At 49.4% G+C, this 15,000-nt stretch overlaps 1 protein-coding gene across 3 annotated transcripts in view; it reads right to left on the bottom strand.

The window, feature by feature from the left end:
- The window catches only part of LOC143297992 (protein kinase C-binding protein NELL1-like), a 155,916-nt gene that overhangs the window by 36,504 nt on the left and 104,412 nt on the right, over positions 1 to 15,000 (bottom strand). For all 3 annotated transcript variants that reach the window (XM_076610630.1, XM_076610632.1, XM_076610633.1), the window contains exons 5-6: positions 4,326 to 4,617; positions 506 to 578 (exon numbers count right to left, since the gene is read on the bottom strand). In XM_076610630.1, the coding sequence (XP_076466745.1) occupies positions 506 to 578; positions 4,326 to 4,617 (365 nt within the window). The remainder of the gene's footprint in view (positions 1 to 505; positions 579 to 4,325; positions 4,618 to 15,000) is intronic.

The following is a 15,000-nucleotide window of genomic DNA, read 5'->3' as shown; positions in this document are numbered from 1 at the left end:
AAACACGACACCAGTGACGACATTCAGGGAGAACAGCGCTGGTAATGACAACTTGTTACATCATGTAATTTTGGCCCTCATACATGTTGTTGCGATACTGCTGCTGTTACAAATAATAACAAGAAAGGGTAACGATCACGTCAGCCATAATAATAATAATAATAATAATGGTGATGATGATGGTGACGACGACGATGATAATGATGATGATGATGATGCTACATCACATTCTAATTACTTTCTATCTTACAAAAGAAAGAGAACATACCCAAATGCGCGCGTGCTTGCACGCACGCACACTCTCTGTCTGTCTGTCTGTCTGTTTCACTCTCTCTCTCTCTGTCTGTCTGTTTCACTCTCTCTCTCTCTCTCTCTCTCTCTCTCTGTCTGTCTGTCTGTTTCTCTCTCTCTCTCTCTTTCTCTCTGTCTGTCTGTCTGTCTGTCTGTTTCACTCTGTCTCTCTCTCTCTCTGTAATGAAGACACCAAGGCTGTGACAATACGTACCTGTGTTTTGGTGTGGACATTGTAACAAATACCCGTGGGCTTGTGTGACTATTTTTACGTCCTGGAGCGCACCCTGCACACACACACACACACACACACACACACACACACACACACACACACACACACACCACGACAGTACATCCTGTTCATTATCAAGATATAAAATTTCAACAAAATAACATTTTTTTTTTCTTCTTTTTCTCAGTGTGAGTGAGAACATCAGTTTAAAGTCTGTTCACTGGAAGTGTTATAAGAGAGAAAGAAGAGAAGCAGTGGATGAGAGAAAGGGGATGCTGTGAATATCCGTGTAAGAAATTGTTCATGGTTTTTTTTTTTTGTTTTTTTTTTTAGAGGAAATGACTATAGGTCTATTATAAGAAATAAATTGTTTCAAGAGATGGCGGTGTGTCATAAATGAGGTGTCACAGGTGGGAAAACATGTGCATGCATATCAACAAGTATTAATTTACAACAATGTAAATATAAATAACATCACTGATCGAAATACATCAAGGGAGTGCGGAGGTGTGCTTGCTGGGTATGTTTTTTTTTCTTTCCGTAACCCACCGAACGCTGACATGGATTACAGGACCAATGGCAGGTCTGCATTATGCTGACCTGGGAGATGGGGAAAAATCTCCACCCTTAACCACCGAGAACGCTGACAATCGAAACGGGAAGGAAAGTGGAGCGAGGTGCCAGCTCTCTATAACCATTCGGCCACGGCACCCGTGTGAATGTAGTCGGGATAAACAACAGAATCACCGGTCCTGCCATGGATGACTGCACAGCACAGCACGTATCAGGGACATTGGCGGTCACCTGGCGTGTGATCTCACCGGGAAACACAGGGTGCGGACTCGCCCATCTTCCCACACCCCCTCGTCATAAATCACCACCCACCTCATCATACCCACTTTGCCACCTCCTCACAACCACCCTCCTCATCATACCCACCCACGTCCTCATCACAACCACCAGCCTCCTCCTCATCACATCCCAACCCTCATCATTACACCCAGCCTCATCATCACACTCATCACCCTCCTCCTCATCACACCCCCATCCTAATCACACCCCATCCTCATCATCACGCCCACCAGCCTCCTCATTATCACACCCCCATCCTCATCATCACACCCACCACCCTCATCATCACACCCCCATCCTCATCATCACACCCACCACCCTCCTCCTCATCACACCCCCATCCTAATCACACCTACCCTCATCATCACACCCACCACCCTCCTCATCATCACACCCCCATCCTAATCACACCTACCCTCATCATCACACCCCCATCCTCACCATCACACCCCCATCCTCATCATCACACCCACCACCCTCCTCATTATCACACCCCCATCCTCCTCATCACACCCCCACCTTCATCATCACATCCACCACCCTCCTCATCACACTCACCACCACCCTCCTCATCACACCCACGGCCAAAAAACGAAACGTAGCAAGTAAGGTGGCAGCAGCTCTCTGCTAGAGAAAGCACCACCCCACAGGTAGTGTAGGTACACTGTGTTCTATTTCCTGCCCCCATCCCCCCACCCCCTCACCCCTTCTCCCCTCTAAAGGACACTGAAGGAAACAAACCTGCTGCCCTTTACCCCTCAAAGTACCCACCTTCCCGCCACCCTACCACCCCCCCCCGACCCCCCCTCCTTGCCCCCGACATGCCCCCTACGATGAGCTGTCAGGGGAAGCGTAAGATTTAGAGCCCCAGCAAATCCCCCGTCACCGCCACCACACCGCTGCAACATCTTCATCTGACGCCTCCACAGGGGGGGGGGGGGGGGGGGGGAAGACCGGCCATAAATCTGCTCGCATTTCACGGTTGACTGGCCGCTGGAAGGACTCAGCATGTGTCGTCTGCTCATCTCCCTTAGCCCTCCCTCGCCCCCACCCCCACCCCCAACGCCCCCCATCCCCACACTCACCTATTCCACCCTCCCCCCCCCCCCCCCTCCACCCTACCCTCCTCCCCAACATAGCGGTTCTGGCTCTGCCTGGTCAGGGAAAGAGGGGTGGTCGGGGCTGGGGAAGCAGGTGTTTCAGTCTTCAGTTTCAGTTTCTCAAGGAGGCGTCACTACGTTCGCACAAATCCATATACGCTACACCACATCTGCTAGGCACTTGCTTGACAGCAGCATAATCCAACGCCCTTGTCAGGTCTTGAGTGCGTGCTTATATAAATTATTTGTGTATCTATCAGAGTGGATTTCCTTTTACATAATTTTGCCAGAAGACAACACTCTCATTACCACGGGTTCTTTTTCAGTGCGCCAAGTGCGTGCTGCACACGGGACCGAGGTTTAACGTCTCATCCGAAAGACTACACACTCAGTTTGATTTTCCAGTCAAACTTGAGAGAAAGAGTGAGAGCGGGATTCGAACCCACTCCCTCCCTCACATGTTTACCATCCCTTTTGTTCTCCAGCACCAGAACTGGGACCGCTAGCGGAGGACAGGTCCAGCCAGAGTCAGGCCACAGACAGGTCCGCACAATGCAAAGGGAGGTCATTTCGCAGGTCACACTGTGTTCCTTCCCCTGTTGTCTATTCCACGACACTGGCAGTGCCTATAGCTGTGAGAAGGAAGACACTGGTAGTGCCTATAGCTGTGAGATGGGAGGCACTTGTAGTGCCTATAGCTTTGAGAAGTGAGACACTGGTAGTGCCTATAGCTGTGAGAAGGGAGATACTGGTAGTGCCTATAGCTGTGAGACGGGAGACATTGGTAGTGCCTATAGCTGTGAGACGGAAGGCACTGGTAGTGCCTATAGCTGTGAGACGGAAGGCACTGGTAGTGCCTATAGCTGTGAGAAGGGAGGCACTGGTAGTGCCTATTGCTGTGAGAAGGGAGACATTGGTAGTGCCTATAGCTGTGAGAAGGGAGACACTGGTAGTGCCTATAGCTGTGAGAAGGGAGACACTGGTAGTGCCTATAGCTGTGAGAAGGGAGACACTGGTAGTGCCTATAGCTGTGAGAAGGGAGACACTGGTAGTGCCTATAGCTGTGAGAAGGGAGACACTGGTAGTGCAGATGCACAAACAAAAACCACAACACCGTACAACTCATGAGACCCACGCAGAGAAACTCAACAACGTCATCTCCCTCTTCCCTGCCTCCGTCTTCTCATCACACCGTTCCCAAGAAACACACACACACACACACACACACACACACACACACACACACACACACATACACACACACACACACACACACACACACACACACACACACACACACACACACACGTCTCGTGATACACATCCTCACCTGACGAGCGCAATAGCCGAGTGGCTAAAGCGCTGGACTTTCAATCTAAGGGCCCCGAGTTCGAATCCCGGTCACGGCACATGGTGGGCATTGGGTGGAGACTTTTCCGATGTACCAGATCAATACATGTGCAGGCGTTGGTGTTTTTTGTTGTTGTTGTTGTTTTTTGTTTGTTTTTTTCGCACGCAGAAGATCAAATACGTACGTCAAAGATCCCGTAATCCATGTAAACGTTCGGAGGGTTATGGAAACAAGAACATACCCGGCATGCAATACGCTCCTCATACACGTAAAAGCCCAATCGTGTACACAATTGAACGGGGAAGTCACAGCCCACGAACAAAGAAGAAGAAGAAGAAGAAGAAGAAGAAGAAGAAGAAGAAGAAGAAGAAGAAGAAGAACAACAACAACAACAACAACAACAACAACAACAACAACAACAACGACAAAGCAGAAGAAAGAGAAGAGGAGGAGGAGGAGGAAGAAGAGGAGGAGGAGGAAGAAGAGACGTCCTCACCCTGAACAGCGCGTGCTGGCCGTTCCTCTGGCCCAGGAAGAGGTGGATGGGGCGGGAGGACGGGGTGTGGGAGGCGGGGAAGGTGCGGTCCACGGGCTGCCTCAGCACGCGCGAGTAGATCTGGCTGCAGTTGACCAGCAGCGTCACGCGCGAGCCGCTGAGGGTCAAGGCCAGGCGGTGCCAGCGGCCGTCGGCCAGGCGGTAAGGGAATGTTTCGACACGGGCTTGCTGCTGGTGCGTGTAGTGCAGGCGGACCTCGTCACGCCGCCCGCTGCTCTCTAACTCTACATACCTGAAACAGAGGACACAGCACAACATACCTGTAACAGGGGACACAGCACAACACACCTGTAACAGGGGACAAGGCACGCAACTCTGCATTACCTGTAACAGGGAACACAGCAACCATACCTGTAACAGAGGACAAGGCACGCAACTTTGCGTTACCTGGAACAGGGGAAACATCACAACATACCTGTAACAGGGGACAAGGCACGCAACTCTGCATTACCTGTAACAGGGGACAAGGCACGCAACTCTGCATTACCTGTAACAGGGGACACAGCAACCATACCTGTAACAGAGGACAAGGCACGCAACTTTGCGTTACCTGTAACAGGGGAAACATCACAACATACCTGTAACAGGGGACACAGCACAACTCTGCATTACCTGTAACAGGGGACACAGCACAACTCTGCATGACCTGTAACAGGGGACACAGCACAACTCTGTATTACCTGTAACAGGGGACACAGCACAACTCTGTATTACCTGTAACAGGGGACACAGCACAACTCTGTATTACCTGTAACAGGGGACACAGCACAACTCTGCATTACCTGTAACAGGGGACACAGCACAACTCTGCATTACCTGTAACAGGGACACAGCACAACTCTGCATGACCTGTAACAGGGGACACAGCACAACTCTGCATGACCTGTAACAGGGGACACAGCACAACTCTGTATTACCTGTAACAGGGGACACAGCACAACTCTGTATTACCTGTAACAGGGGACACAGCACAACTCTGTATTACCTGTAACAGGGGACACAGCACAACTCTCTATTACCTGTAACAGGGACACAACACAACTCTGTATTACCTGTAACAGGGGACACAGCACAACTCTGTATTACCTGTAACAGGGGACACAGCACAACTCTCTATTACCTGTAATAGGGGACACAGCACAACTCTGCATTACCTGTAACAGGGACACAGCACAACTCTGCATTACCTGTAACAGGGACACAGCACAACTCTGTATTACCTGTAACAGGGGACACAGCACAACTCTGTATTACCTGTAACAGGGACACAGCACAACTCTGTATTACCTGTAACAGGGGACACAGCACAACTCTGTATTACCTGTAACAGGGACACAACACAACTCTGCATTACCTGTAACAGGGACACAACACAACTTCATAACAATAGAGTTCACAAAGACAAAAGGAATTGATACAAGGAAATGAATATTAGGACGATCACTGAACTGCATGGGCATGAGAGAGAGAGAGAGAGAGAGAGAGAGAGAGAGAGAGAGAGAGAGAGAGAGAGAGAGATCTCGCAACTTTTTTTTTTATTATTCAAGGACTAACAAACAGACAGACAGGCAGACAGAAGAACGAGATGAAATGATAAACAAATAGAGAGAAAATTAAAAATAATGAAAGAAAGAAAGAAAGAAAGCGCGAGACAGAAAGAGCAAGAGAGAAAGAGAGAGAAAAAAAATCACTTCAAAGGGTGTATACTAACGATGATATCAGGAACGGGGTCAAACGGGGACCACCACTACACAGAGGCCACTGCCAACATCAGCTGACCACCCGTAAGCTGCTGGATTCCAGCCAAGGTCAATGTCCCGCACCCCCTCCCTCCTTCACCAGTCCCCCCTCCCTCCCCCCCTTCGCACCCCCCCCCCCAATCCCCCGGCCCCCTTGATACCCTCTTCCTTCCCTTGTCGTCAGTAATCAGACAACATGGAGGTCACGTCTTCACTCCGCAACAGACAGACATCCATCCTCTCCACTGCACACCCGTTTGGTTCCCTGACCTCCCTTTACCTTCCACTGTACCCCCCTTTACCACCACCCCGTCTGCTGATGCCCACCCCCCCCCCCTCTCTCTCTCTCTCTCCCTGCACTGCCACCCCCCCCCCCCCCCCCCAGCCACCTCCCCCCCATCCCCCGTCCCTTCACCCTGCCGATGATGATCCGGGGAATTCTCTCTCTCTCTCTCAGCTGATAATATATATATATATATATATATATATATATATTATACATACATATATATATATATATATATATATATATATATATATATATGGTGTTTTCTGATTGGAGGGACACACACACACACACACACACACACACACACACACACACACACACCGCTTCACAGTATTTTCATTCGCCAATGAAGGACTAGCACACTGACCCTCACCAAGTCCGCGGCGTGACGCTCATCACGGTTTCTCCTGTCCACAATGACGTCACGCTGGGACAACGACTGTGCCAGCTTTTTTTTTTTTTTTTCCCCCACTTGAAATTTATGATAGCAACAATCGTAACGGAAATAAGTGTATTGTTATCCAGACTCGACAGATGCTGCACGGCTTATATTCCGCTCTCCCATATCTGCTCATATCACTCCTCTCCTTCACTCCCTCCACTGGCTTCCTACTGAGAAAAGAATAGAGTGCAAACTCTCTCTCCTGTGCAACAAATTTGTGATTGGCATGTCTCCTCCTTACTTTTCTGAGCTTCTGCATTACTACTCTCCATCTCGCCGGCTCCGGTCATCAGGTGATGACCGTCTCTTCAAAATTCCATCCTACAGAACCAGAACACATGGAAAACGCACTTTCTATTTCCAGGCTTCCTCTGCATGGAACTCACTTCCGTTTCGTTCCGTTTCCTGTCCGTCATGCTGTTTCTTGCCCTTCTTTCAAAACCTCTTTGAAAAACTCATTTATTTCCAGCCATTCAAATCAGTAAATAACTCCTTGTCTTCACTTTCATGTTTTAGTCAAGTTATTTTTTTTTCTTCTACTATTTATTTTACTGTTTTAAACGTACACATGTTCATATGCCATGAACTGCCAAGATGTGCCTGAGTGCCCGTGTGTGTGTGTGTGTGTGTGTGTGTGTGTGTGTGTGTGTGTGTGTGTTACATCTTGTGTGGAGTGGGTGTGGGTTTGTGGGTTGCAGTTAGAGCGGGAGGATTTGTGCGTGCGGGTGTGTTCGTGCGTTTTTAGTATGCATACATTATTGTATTTTTCATTGTAAACGCCCAAGGCTTTTGTTTCATTAGATTGGGCGTGGAGTCAAATGTCCTTTTGTTATCATTATTATCATAAAAAAAGTGTATTATCCAGTTTAAAAAACAGAAAATAATTGTCGTTGGTCATCACCGGTGTAATTTCAACAAAATGAATCTGAAACAAAACACTAAAAGACGAGGCATCATCACAATCCGTAAGAACTTCAGCATGAAACCGTTTTTTTTTGTTTTTTGTTTTTTCTATTTTTTTCTTTTGTTGTTGTTGTTGTTGTTGCTGTTTTTTGTTTTTTGTTGTTGTTTTTTTGTTTTTTTCAGCATAAAGAAAAAGACGAACTCAAGTGGCTAGCAGAAGAACAACGACCTTCCTTGCCCAAACACTCATCTCCACCACCACACCACCACCCACTACCCCCCTCCCCTCTCCTCCCCCTCCCCTTACCTGTCATTACGACCTCCACCCCCACCTCCTCCTCCTTTTGACTTATCCGGTAACTGATCTAGCGAGCCTCTCGTTCTGACCCCCCAACCTTTCCCCGTGCTGATGCCGCGGCAAAAAGCACTCACTCCCTTCTAAAAGCAGCGCTTCCGAGAGCCTGCACTGAACCCCTCCATTAGAGCACGTACGGTAAGTGAAGACAGGTAGGTGGCCCCCGCTTTAGTTAGTTACCACAGCCTTACCCTGCACCCCCTCCTCCTGCTCCTCCTCCTCCTCCCCAGCTGAAGAATGAACCAATTTGGTAGGCAGACCGGCCCACACACTGAAAACAGGAAGGACCCCTCTGACTAGATATACTCATTTATCAGGCGTGTACTCGCGGTTCCTGAATGTATTGTTAGTTCGTTAGGACTTTTGACACATTGCAGAGTCCATCTGCGGGTCAAACGCGAAAGACTGAGAAAAACAAAGTTCGAGGAAAAAGATTAAATAGCTTTGCATGACAAGCGGGGCAGTGAATTCATAGTCCATCGCGGCTTGGGCTCGGCACAGGAAGGCGGGGCCAAGTCCTCTCCTTCCGCCGTTTTCACCTTCACCGACCGATATCGGGTAGCCATTTACACCTGGGTGGAGTGAGGTAAATCGGAGAACACTGCCTTTCCAAAGACCCAACATCATGCAGAAAAAGGGCCTCGAACCCTGATCACTGGTGGACACTGGATCAGTCTGACGGCTAACCCACTCTGCCATAGCGCCTCTCTGCCAGACCAAAAGCAGGTCCACGACAAACCAAGGTCTTCGTATTTCTGTCTCAGGTCCGGAAAATCCAGCAGGTGTTTTGTACGGGGATAACACAACGGGACATACCCGTTTTACTGATCTCAAGTGGCTCCCATTGTCATAAAGGAGGCAGGTCTGATGAACAGATCGTGATGGGGACAGTGAATTCACAGGTCAGAGCATCAGTCATCTTTTTTTTTATGGGTCTCTTCCTCATTGGATTGGATAACTTGTGTTCAGCAAGGCAAAGTGCACCACATACAACTCCACACAAAAAGCAGTAACTGCCTTCAAAGTTCAAGCCACACTGATGTCGTTTGGGCAGCGAAGGGGTTAAAGCCACACGTGGTGATTATGACGTAACACTCCACACCCACACTGCAGATGTTTGCTCCAGTTGTTGACAATCACCAGACCACACCATGACAGACATGTGACGATGTTGGTCACAATGGCAGACATGTGATGATGTTGGTCACAATGACAGACTACACCATGACAGACATGTGATGATGTTGGTCACAATGACAGACTACACCATGACAGACATGTGATGATGTTGGTCACAATCACCAGACCACACCATGACAGACATGTGACGATGTTGGTCACAATCACCAGACCACACCATGACAGACATGTGACGATGTTGGTCACAATGACAGACATGTGACGATGTTGGTCACAATCAACAGACCACACCATGACAGACATGTGACGATGTTGGTCACAATGACAGACATGTGACGATGTTGGTCACAATCACCAGACCACACCATGACAGACATGTGACGATGTTGGTCACAATCAACAGACCACACCATGACAGACATGTGACGATGTTGGTCACAATCAACAGACCACACCATGACAGACATATGACGATGTTGGTCACAATCAACAGACCACACCATGACAGACATATGACGATGTTGGTCACAATCAACAGACCACACAATGACAGACATGTGACGATGTTGGTCACAACCACCAGACCACACCATGACAGACATGTGACAATGTTGGTCACAATCAACAGACCACACCATGACAGACATGTGACGATGTTGGTCACAATCAACAGACCACACCATGACAGACATGTGACGATGTTGGTCACAATCAACAGACCACACCATGACAGACATGTGACGATGTTGGTCACAATCAACAGACCACACCATGACAGACATATGACGATGTTGGTCACAATGACAGACATGTGACGATGTTGGTCACAACCACCAGACCACACCATGACAGACATATGACGATGTTGGTCACAATCAACAGACCACACAATGACAGACATGTGACGATGTTGGTCACAATCAACAGACCACACCATGACAGACATGTGACGATGTTGGTCACAACCACCAGACCACACCATGACAGACATGTGACAGGCTACGCAAGTCATAACGCACCAGGTTTCAGTTTCAGTTTCTCAAGTGGGCGCACTAGGTTCGGACAACACACGCTGCACCACATCGGCTTGGCAGATGCCCGACAGCAGATAACCCAAGGCGCTTTGGTCAGGCCTTGAGTACATGCATGTAGTTGTGTACCTATCAAAGTGCATTTCTTTTACAGTATTTTGCCAGAGGACAACACTTTTGTTGCCATGGGTTCTTTTTCAGTGCGCCAGGTCCGTTCTGCACACGGGACCTCGGCTTATTGTCTCATCCGAATGACTAGACGCTCAGTTTGAATTTCCAGTCAAACTTCGGACAGGAGGGCGAGAACGGGAATCGAACCCAGACCCTAGCGGACACTGTATTGGCAGTAACAAAAACCACCAACATCTGAACCATTCTGCCACCTTGCTGCTTCGGGCTGGAACCGTCCAAACCCTCTTTCTTTCACTGGTTTCAGTTCCCATCACAGCAGCATCCACGCAGCCGGAACTTGTGTTCTGGCAGCTTCAGCCCAGACCCCCAGCATGTGCGTGTGGGCGGGGTGAAGAGCCCATGGATTTGTCTCTGCCACGGATGAAAGCAGCAGGGCCAAGTGGGGGCCCTTGCCCTATCGGCTGGTTCTATCTCCGCTGTCCACAGGTCGGGGTGACGAGGCGCCCTCTGCCGACAAGGCTGTCGTTCTCAAGTGGAGAGAACTAGGACGGCGTCAAGGGTCTCTCCCGCACAGTGCTGTTATAGGCCCCTCTCCAATTGTCTGCCCCTGTTAGAAGAGGATTTATCGGCGGCGCTGGTTAACGGTGTGTACACTTGTGTAGTGGTTGTTGACGATGTGATGATAGCTGGTGCACTAGTGGGAATCACTCTGGGGACTGCAGACTGTAAACATGCGATGGAATGGGAGGTTGGGTGGGGTGGGTGGGTGGGGGGGGGGGGGAGTTTTCGGGCCTTCCTTCTGGGCGCGCAGACTGCCCATTTCGTTCCACAAGAGCGTCAAGAGGGGATTGTCTCTTCCAGGACAGAGCGTGGAAGGTAAAACTGAGCTGACGGCAGTGAGCGCCCCGCCACAGGCCAACACTGTTTGTGTTAACTTCATATATCTCTTTCTAAACAATCTCTCTCTCTCTCTCTCTCTCTCTCAATCTCTCTACCCCCCCCCCTCTCTCTCTCTCTTGAGAAGAGGCAAGAGAATGAAAGAGAGAGAGAGAGAGAGAAGAGACGAGACAGGGGGTGGACAGATTGTTTAATCTGCAGCACCGATATTACTGCAAGGGACTCGGGGAGTAGCGTATGGGGTTGGGGCGAGGGAGGGGGGGGGGGGGGTGATATCTAATAATATGACAGAAAGGTGAGGAGAATCGAAGATAATTTCTTTTCAAATAATAAGATTCATCATTTGTCTCTGAGTGACTGTCTGCATGTCTGCCTGTATACGGATCTATCTCTGTCTCTCTGTCTCTGTCCTCCCTCCCCCCCACCCCCTCCCACACTCTCCCTCTTCCCTCAGATCCCAAAATAAACTCTTCAAAGAAAGACAGAAACAATTCACCCAGTCAAAAGGGGGGGGGGGGGGGGGGGGGGAAAGTAGGCCGAAGACAAGGAAAATCAACACTTCCTGTTGAACAGGGCAGACACAACAATGATTTTTGCAGCACAGCGGGAGAAACACTGAACACACACACATCACCCTCCGCCCCCTTCATCAATGGAGCGGGAAGAGGGTAGGGGGTAGGGGGTAGGGGGCGGGAGGATAGGGAGGGGTGGGGGTGGGAGGGGTGGGGGTGGGGGGGGGCGCCTGAGCAGCCAGATCCCAGACAGTTCATTTCATAGCAGACACTTCCTGTGACCTTGCTTCCAGACAACCCCAAACCCCTACCTCAGCTCAGGTGGGAGGGGACGGAGCGGATTCGGGGGTGGGTGGGGTGGGGTGGGGTGGGGTGTGGGGGACGGCAAAACAGACACACCCCCTCACCCTACCTTATTCCTTCACCCACTTCCCCATGTGGTCATTTTCACCTGGGGTTGGGGGGTTGGGTGGTTGGGGGGTTGGGGGGTTGGGGGGTTGGGGGGTTGGGTGGTTGGGGGTTTGGGGGGTTGGGGGTTGGGTGGTTGGGGGGTTGGGTGGTTGGGGGGTTGGGGGGTTGGGGGGTTGGGGGGTTGGGGGGTTGGGGGTTGGGTGGTTGGGGGTTGGGTGGTTGGGGGTTTGGGGGTTTGGGGGGTTGGGGGTTGGGTTTGGGTGTTTGGGGGGTTGGGGGTTGGGGGGTTGGGTGGTTGGGTGGTTGGGGGGTTGGGGGGTTGGGTGGTTGGGGGGTTGGGGTACCGTATCAAATATTTTTAAAGACCAGTCCCACGTCTGTTGACCCAAAGCTCTTAAAACCCGGATTTTACAAAATCATCATCTTTATTTTCGTTTTTTTTTTTTTTTTCATATTATAGTTCTGCGATTTAAAGCTTTCTTTTGACTAAAACAAAAATGCATATTTTGATACGTTTTGGTCGTTCAGTTGTTAAGGAACTTCTCTTGTTTAGTTAAACCGACTGTGTGCTTCTCTCTCTCTCTCTCCTTCCCTCTCCTCTCTCTCTCTCTCTCCCTCTCCTCTCCCCCTCCTCTCTCTCTCTCTTCAAAATAGAGAGAGGTGGAGGTCAAGGACAACCGAACAATGTTCCAGAAGGGAATCTTTTTTTTTCCTGTTGAAGGCGGCTAAAGCAAACTGTTCAGACCTTGTCTGTAACAAGTTTCTAACAGGTGGTTGGAGAACAGAGGGGGGCTGGGTGTGGAAGGCCGTAGGACGGGAGGGCAGGGAGACAACTTGCTGGTGTCGACTCCCCAAACCACCACCACCACCATCCCCGCATCTCTCACTCAGCCCTGGTCTTCACCATGAAAAAAGACTGGGCCCACCACCGTTAAACAACAACGAAAACCGTCTCTGGAATAGCAAACAAACAAACAAACAAAAAAATACCGGGGTCAAACCTGACAGGGAGGACTGAATAATGTATTGTTCCACGCCCAAGAGCAGGTATAAGAAAAGGTAAGGTAGGGTAAGGTAAGGTAAAGAGTGAAAGAGTTCTAAGCCTTCAGCACAGTCTGGCTGTACCCCCACCTTAACCCCCACGCCCCACCCCCACCCCCTACACCACCCCCTTCCCCTTTCTCTTCCACCCACTCCTCCATCCCCCACCCCCAACCCCCCGGCCCCCATCAGTGAGCGGAATGGCTTTGGTAATTCTCCAAACGCTTGTCGCTGATGCCGTGTGCTTTGTAGTGAGTGTGTGGAGAGAGAGGGGCGGAGAGAGAGAGAGACGGAGTGAGAGACGGAGACAGGGAGAGGTAAAGAGAAAGAGAAAGGAAGAAAGAGTGTGTGTGGGGGAGGGGGGGAGGGACAGACAGAAGAAGAGAGTGAAAAAAAGAAAGGGAGAGAGAGAGGGAGAGGTAATGAGAGAGATAAAGGAAGAGATAGAGAGAGAGAGGGAAGGAGAGACGGAGAGGGAAAGAGAGAAATAGAGAAAGGGACACAGAGAGAGAGAGAGAGAAAGAGAGAGAGGGGGAGACGAGGAGCGGTAATGAGAAAGATAGAGAAAGGAAGAGAGAGAGACAGAGAGAGAGAGAGAGAGGGAGGGGGCAGAGTTGGAGAAGGAAAGAGAGCGAGAGGGAGAGAGAGAAAGAGAAAGAGAGGAGAGAGAGGGAGACGGGGAGAGGTAATGAAAAGAAAATGAAAAAAAATAGAGAAAGAGAGAAAGAGACAGAGAGAGAGAAGGAGAGATATAAAGTGAAAGAGAGAGAGAGAGAAACCGGGAGGGGGGGAGAGGGAGACAGGGAGAGGTAATGAGAAAGGTAGAGAAAGAGAGGGAAAGGCAGAGAGAGAGAGAGATGGAGAAGGAATGAGAGAGCGGGAGAAAGGGAGAGAAAAAGGGAGAGAAAGAGAAGGGGGGGATAATGAGAGGTAGAGAGATGGTAGCGAGAAAAAGAGAAACCGAGAATGAGAGATAGAGTTAGAGAAGTAAAGAGAGAAAGAGAGAGAGGGAGACAGACAAGACAGAGACAGAGAGAAAGAGACAGAAATATACAGTGTCCTTAACAGTTCTTCGTGTAGAGCGACACTAGTGTCCTTAATAGTTCTTTATGTAAAGCGAGAAAGTTTCGTAAATAATTCTTGATGTAGAGCATCACAATGTCTTTAATAGTTCTTCATGTAGAGCGACACTAGTGTCCTTAATAGTTCTTTATGTAGAGTAACACAATGTCCTTAATAGTTCTTCATGTAGAGCGACACTGGTGTCCTTAATAGTTCTTTATGTAGAGCAACACAATGTCCTTAATAGTTCTTCATGTAGAGCGACACTAGTGTCCTTAATAGTTCTTCATGTGGAGGAACACTGGTGTCCTTAATAGTTCTTCATGTAGAGCGACACTAGTGTCCTTAATAGTTCTTCATGTAGAGCGACACTAGTGTCCTTAATAGTTCTTCATGTAGAGCAACACTGGTGTCCTTAATAGGTCTTCATGTAGAGCGACACTAGTGTCCTTAATAGTTCTTCATGTAGAGCGACACTAGTGTCCTTAATAGTTGTTGATGTAGAGCGACACTGGTGTCCTTAATAGTTCTTCATGTAGAGCGACACTAGTGTCCTTAATAGTTCTTGATGTAGAGCGACACTGGTGTCCTTAATAGTTCTTCATGTAGAGCGACACTGGTGTCCTTAATAGTTCTTTATGTAGAGCGACACTAGTGTCCT

The sequence above is a fragment of the Babylonia areolata genome, chromosome 23 (assembly GCF_041734735.1).
Source record: "Babylonia areolata isolate BAREFJ2019XMU chromosome 23, ASM4173473v1, whole genome shotgun sequence".
NCBI lineage: Eukaryota > Metazoa > Mollusca > Gastropoda > Neogastropoda > Buccinidae > Babylonia > Babylonia areolata.
Note: the sequence above shows the minus strand (reverse complement) of the source record. Positions and strands in the feature narration are given on the sequence as shown.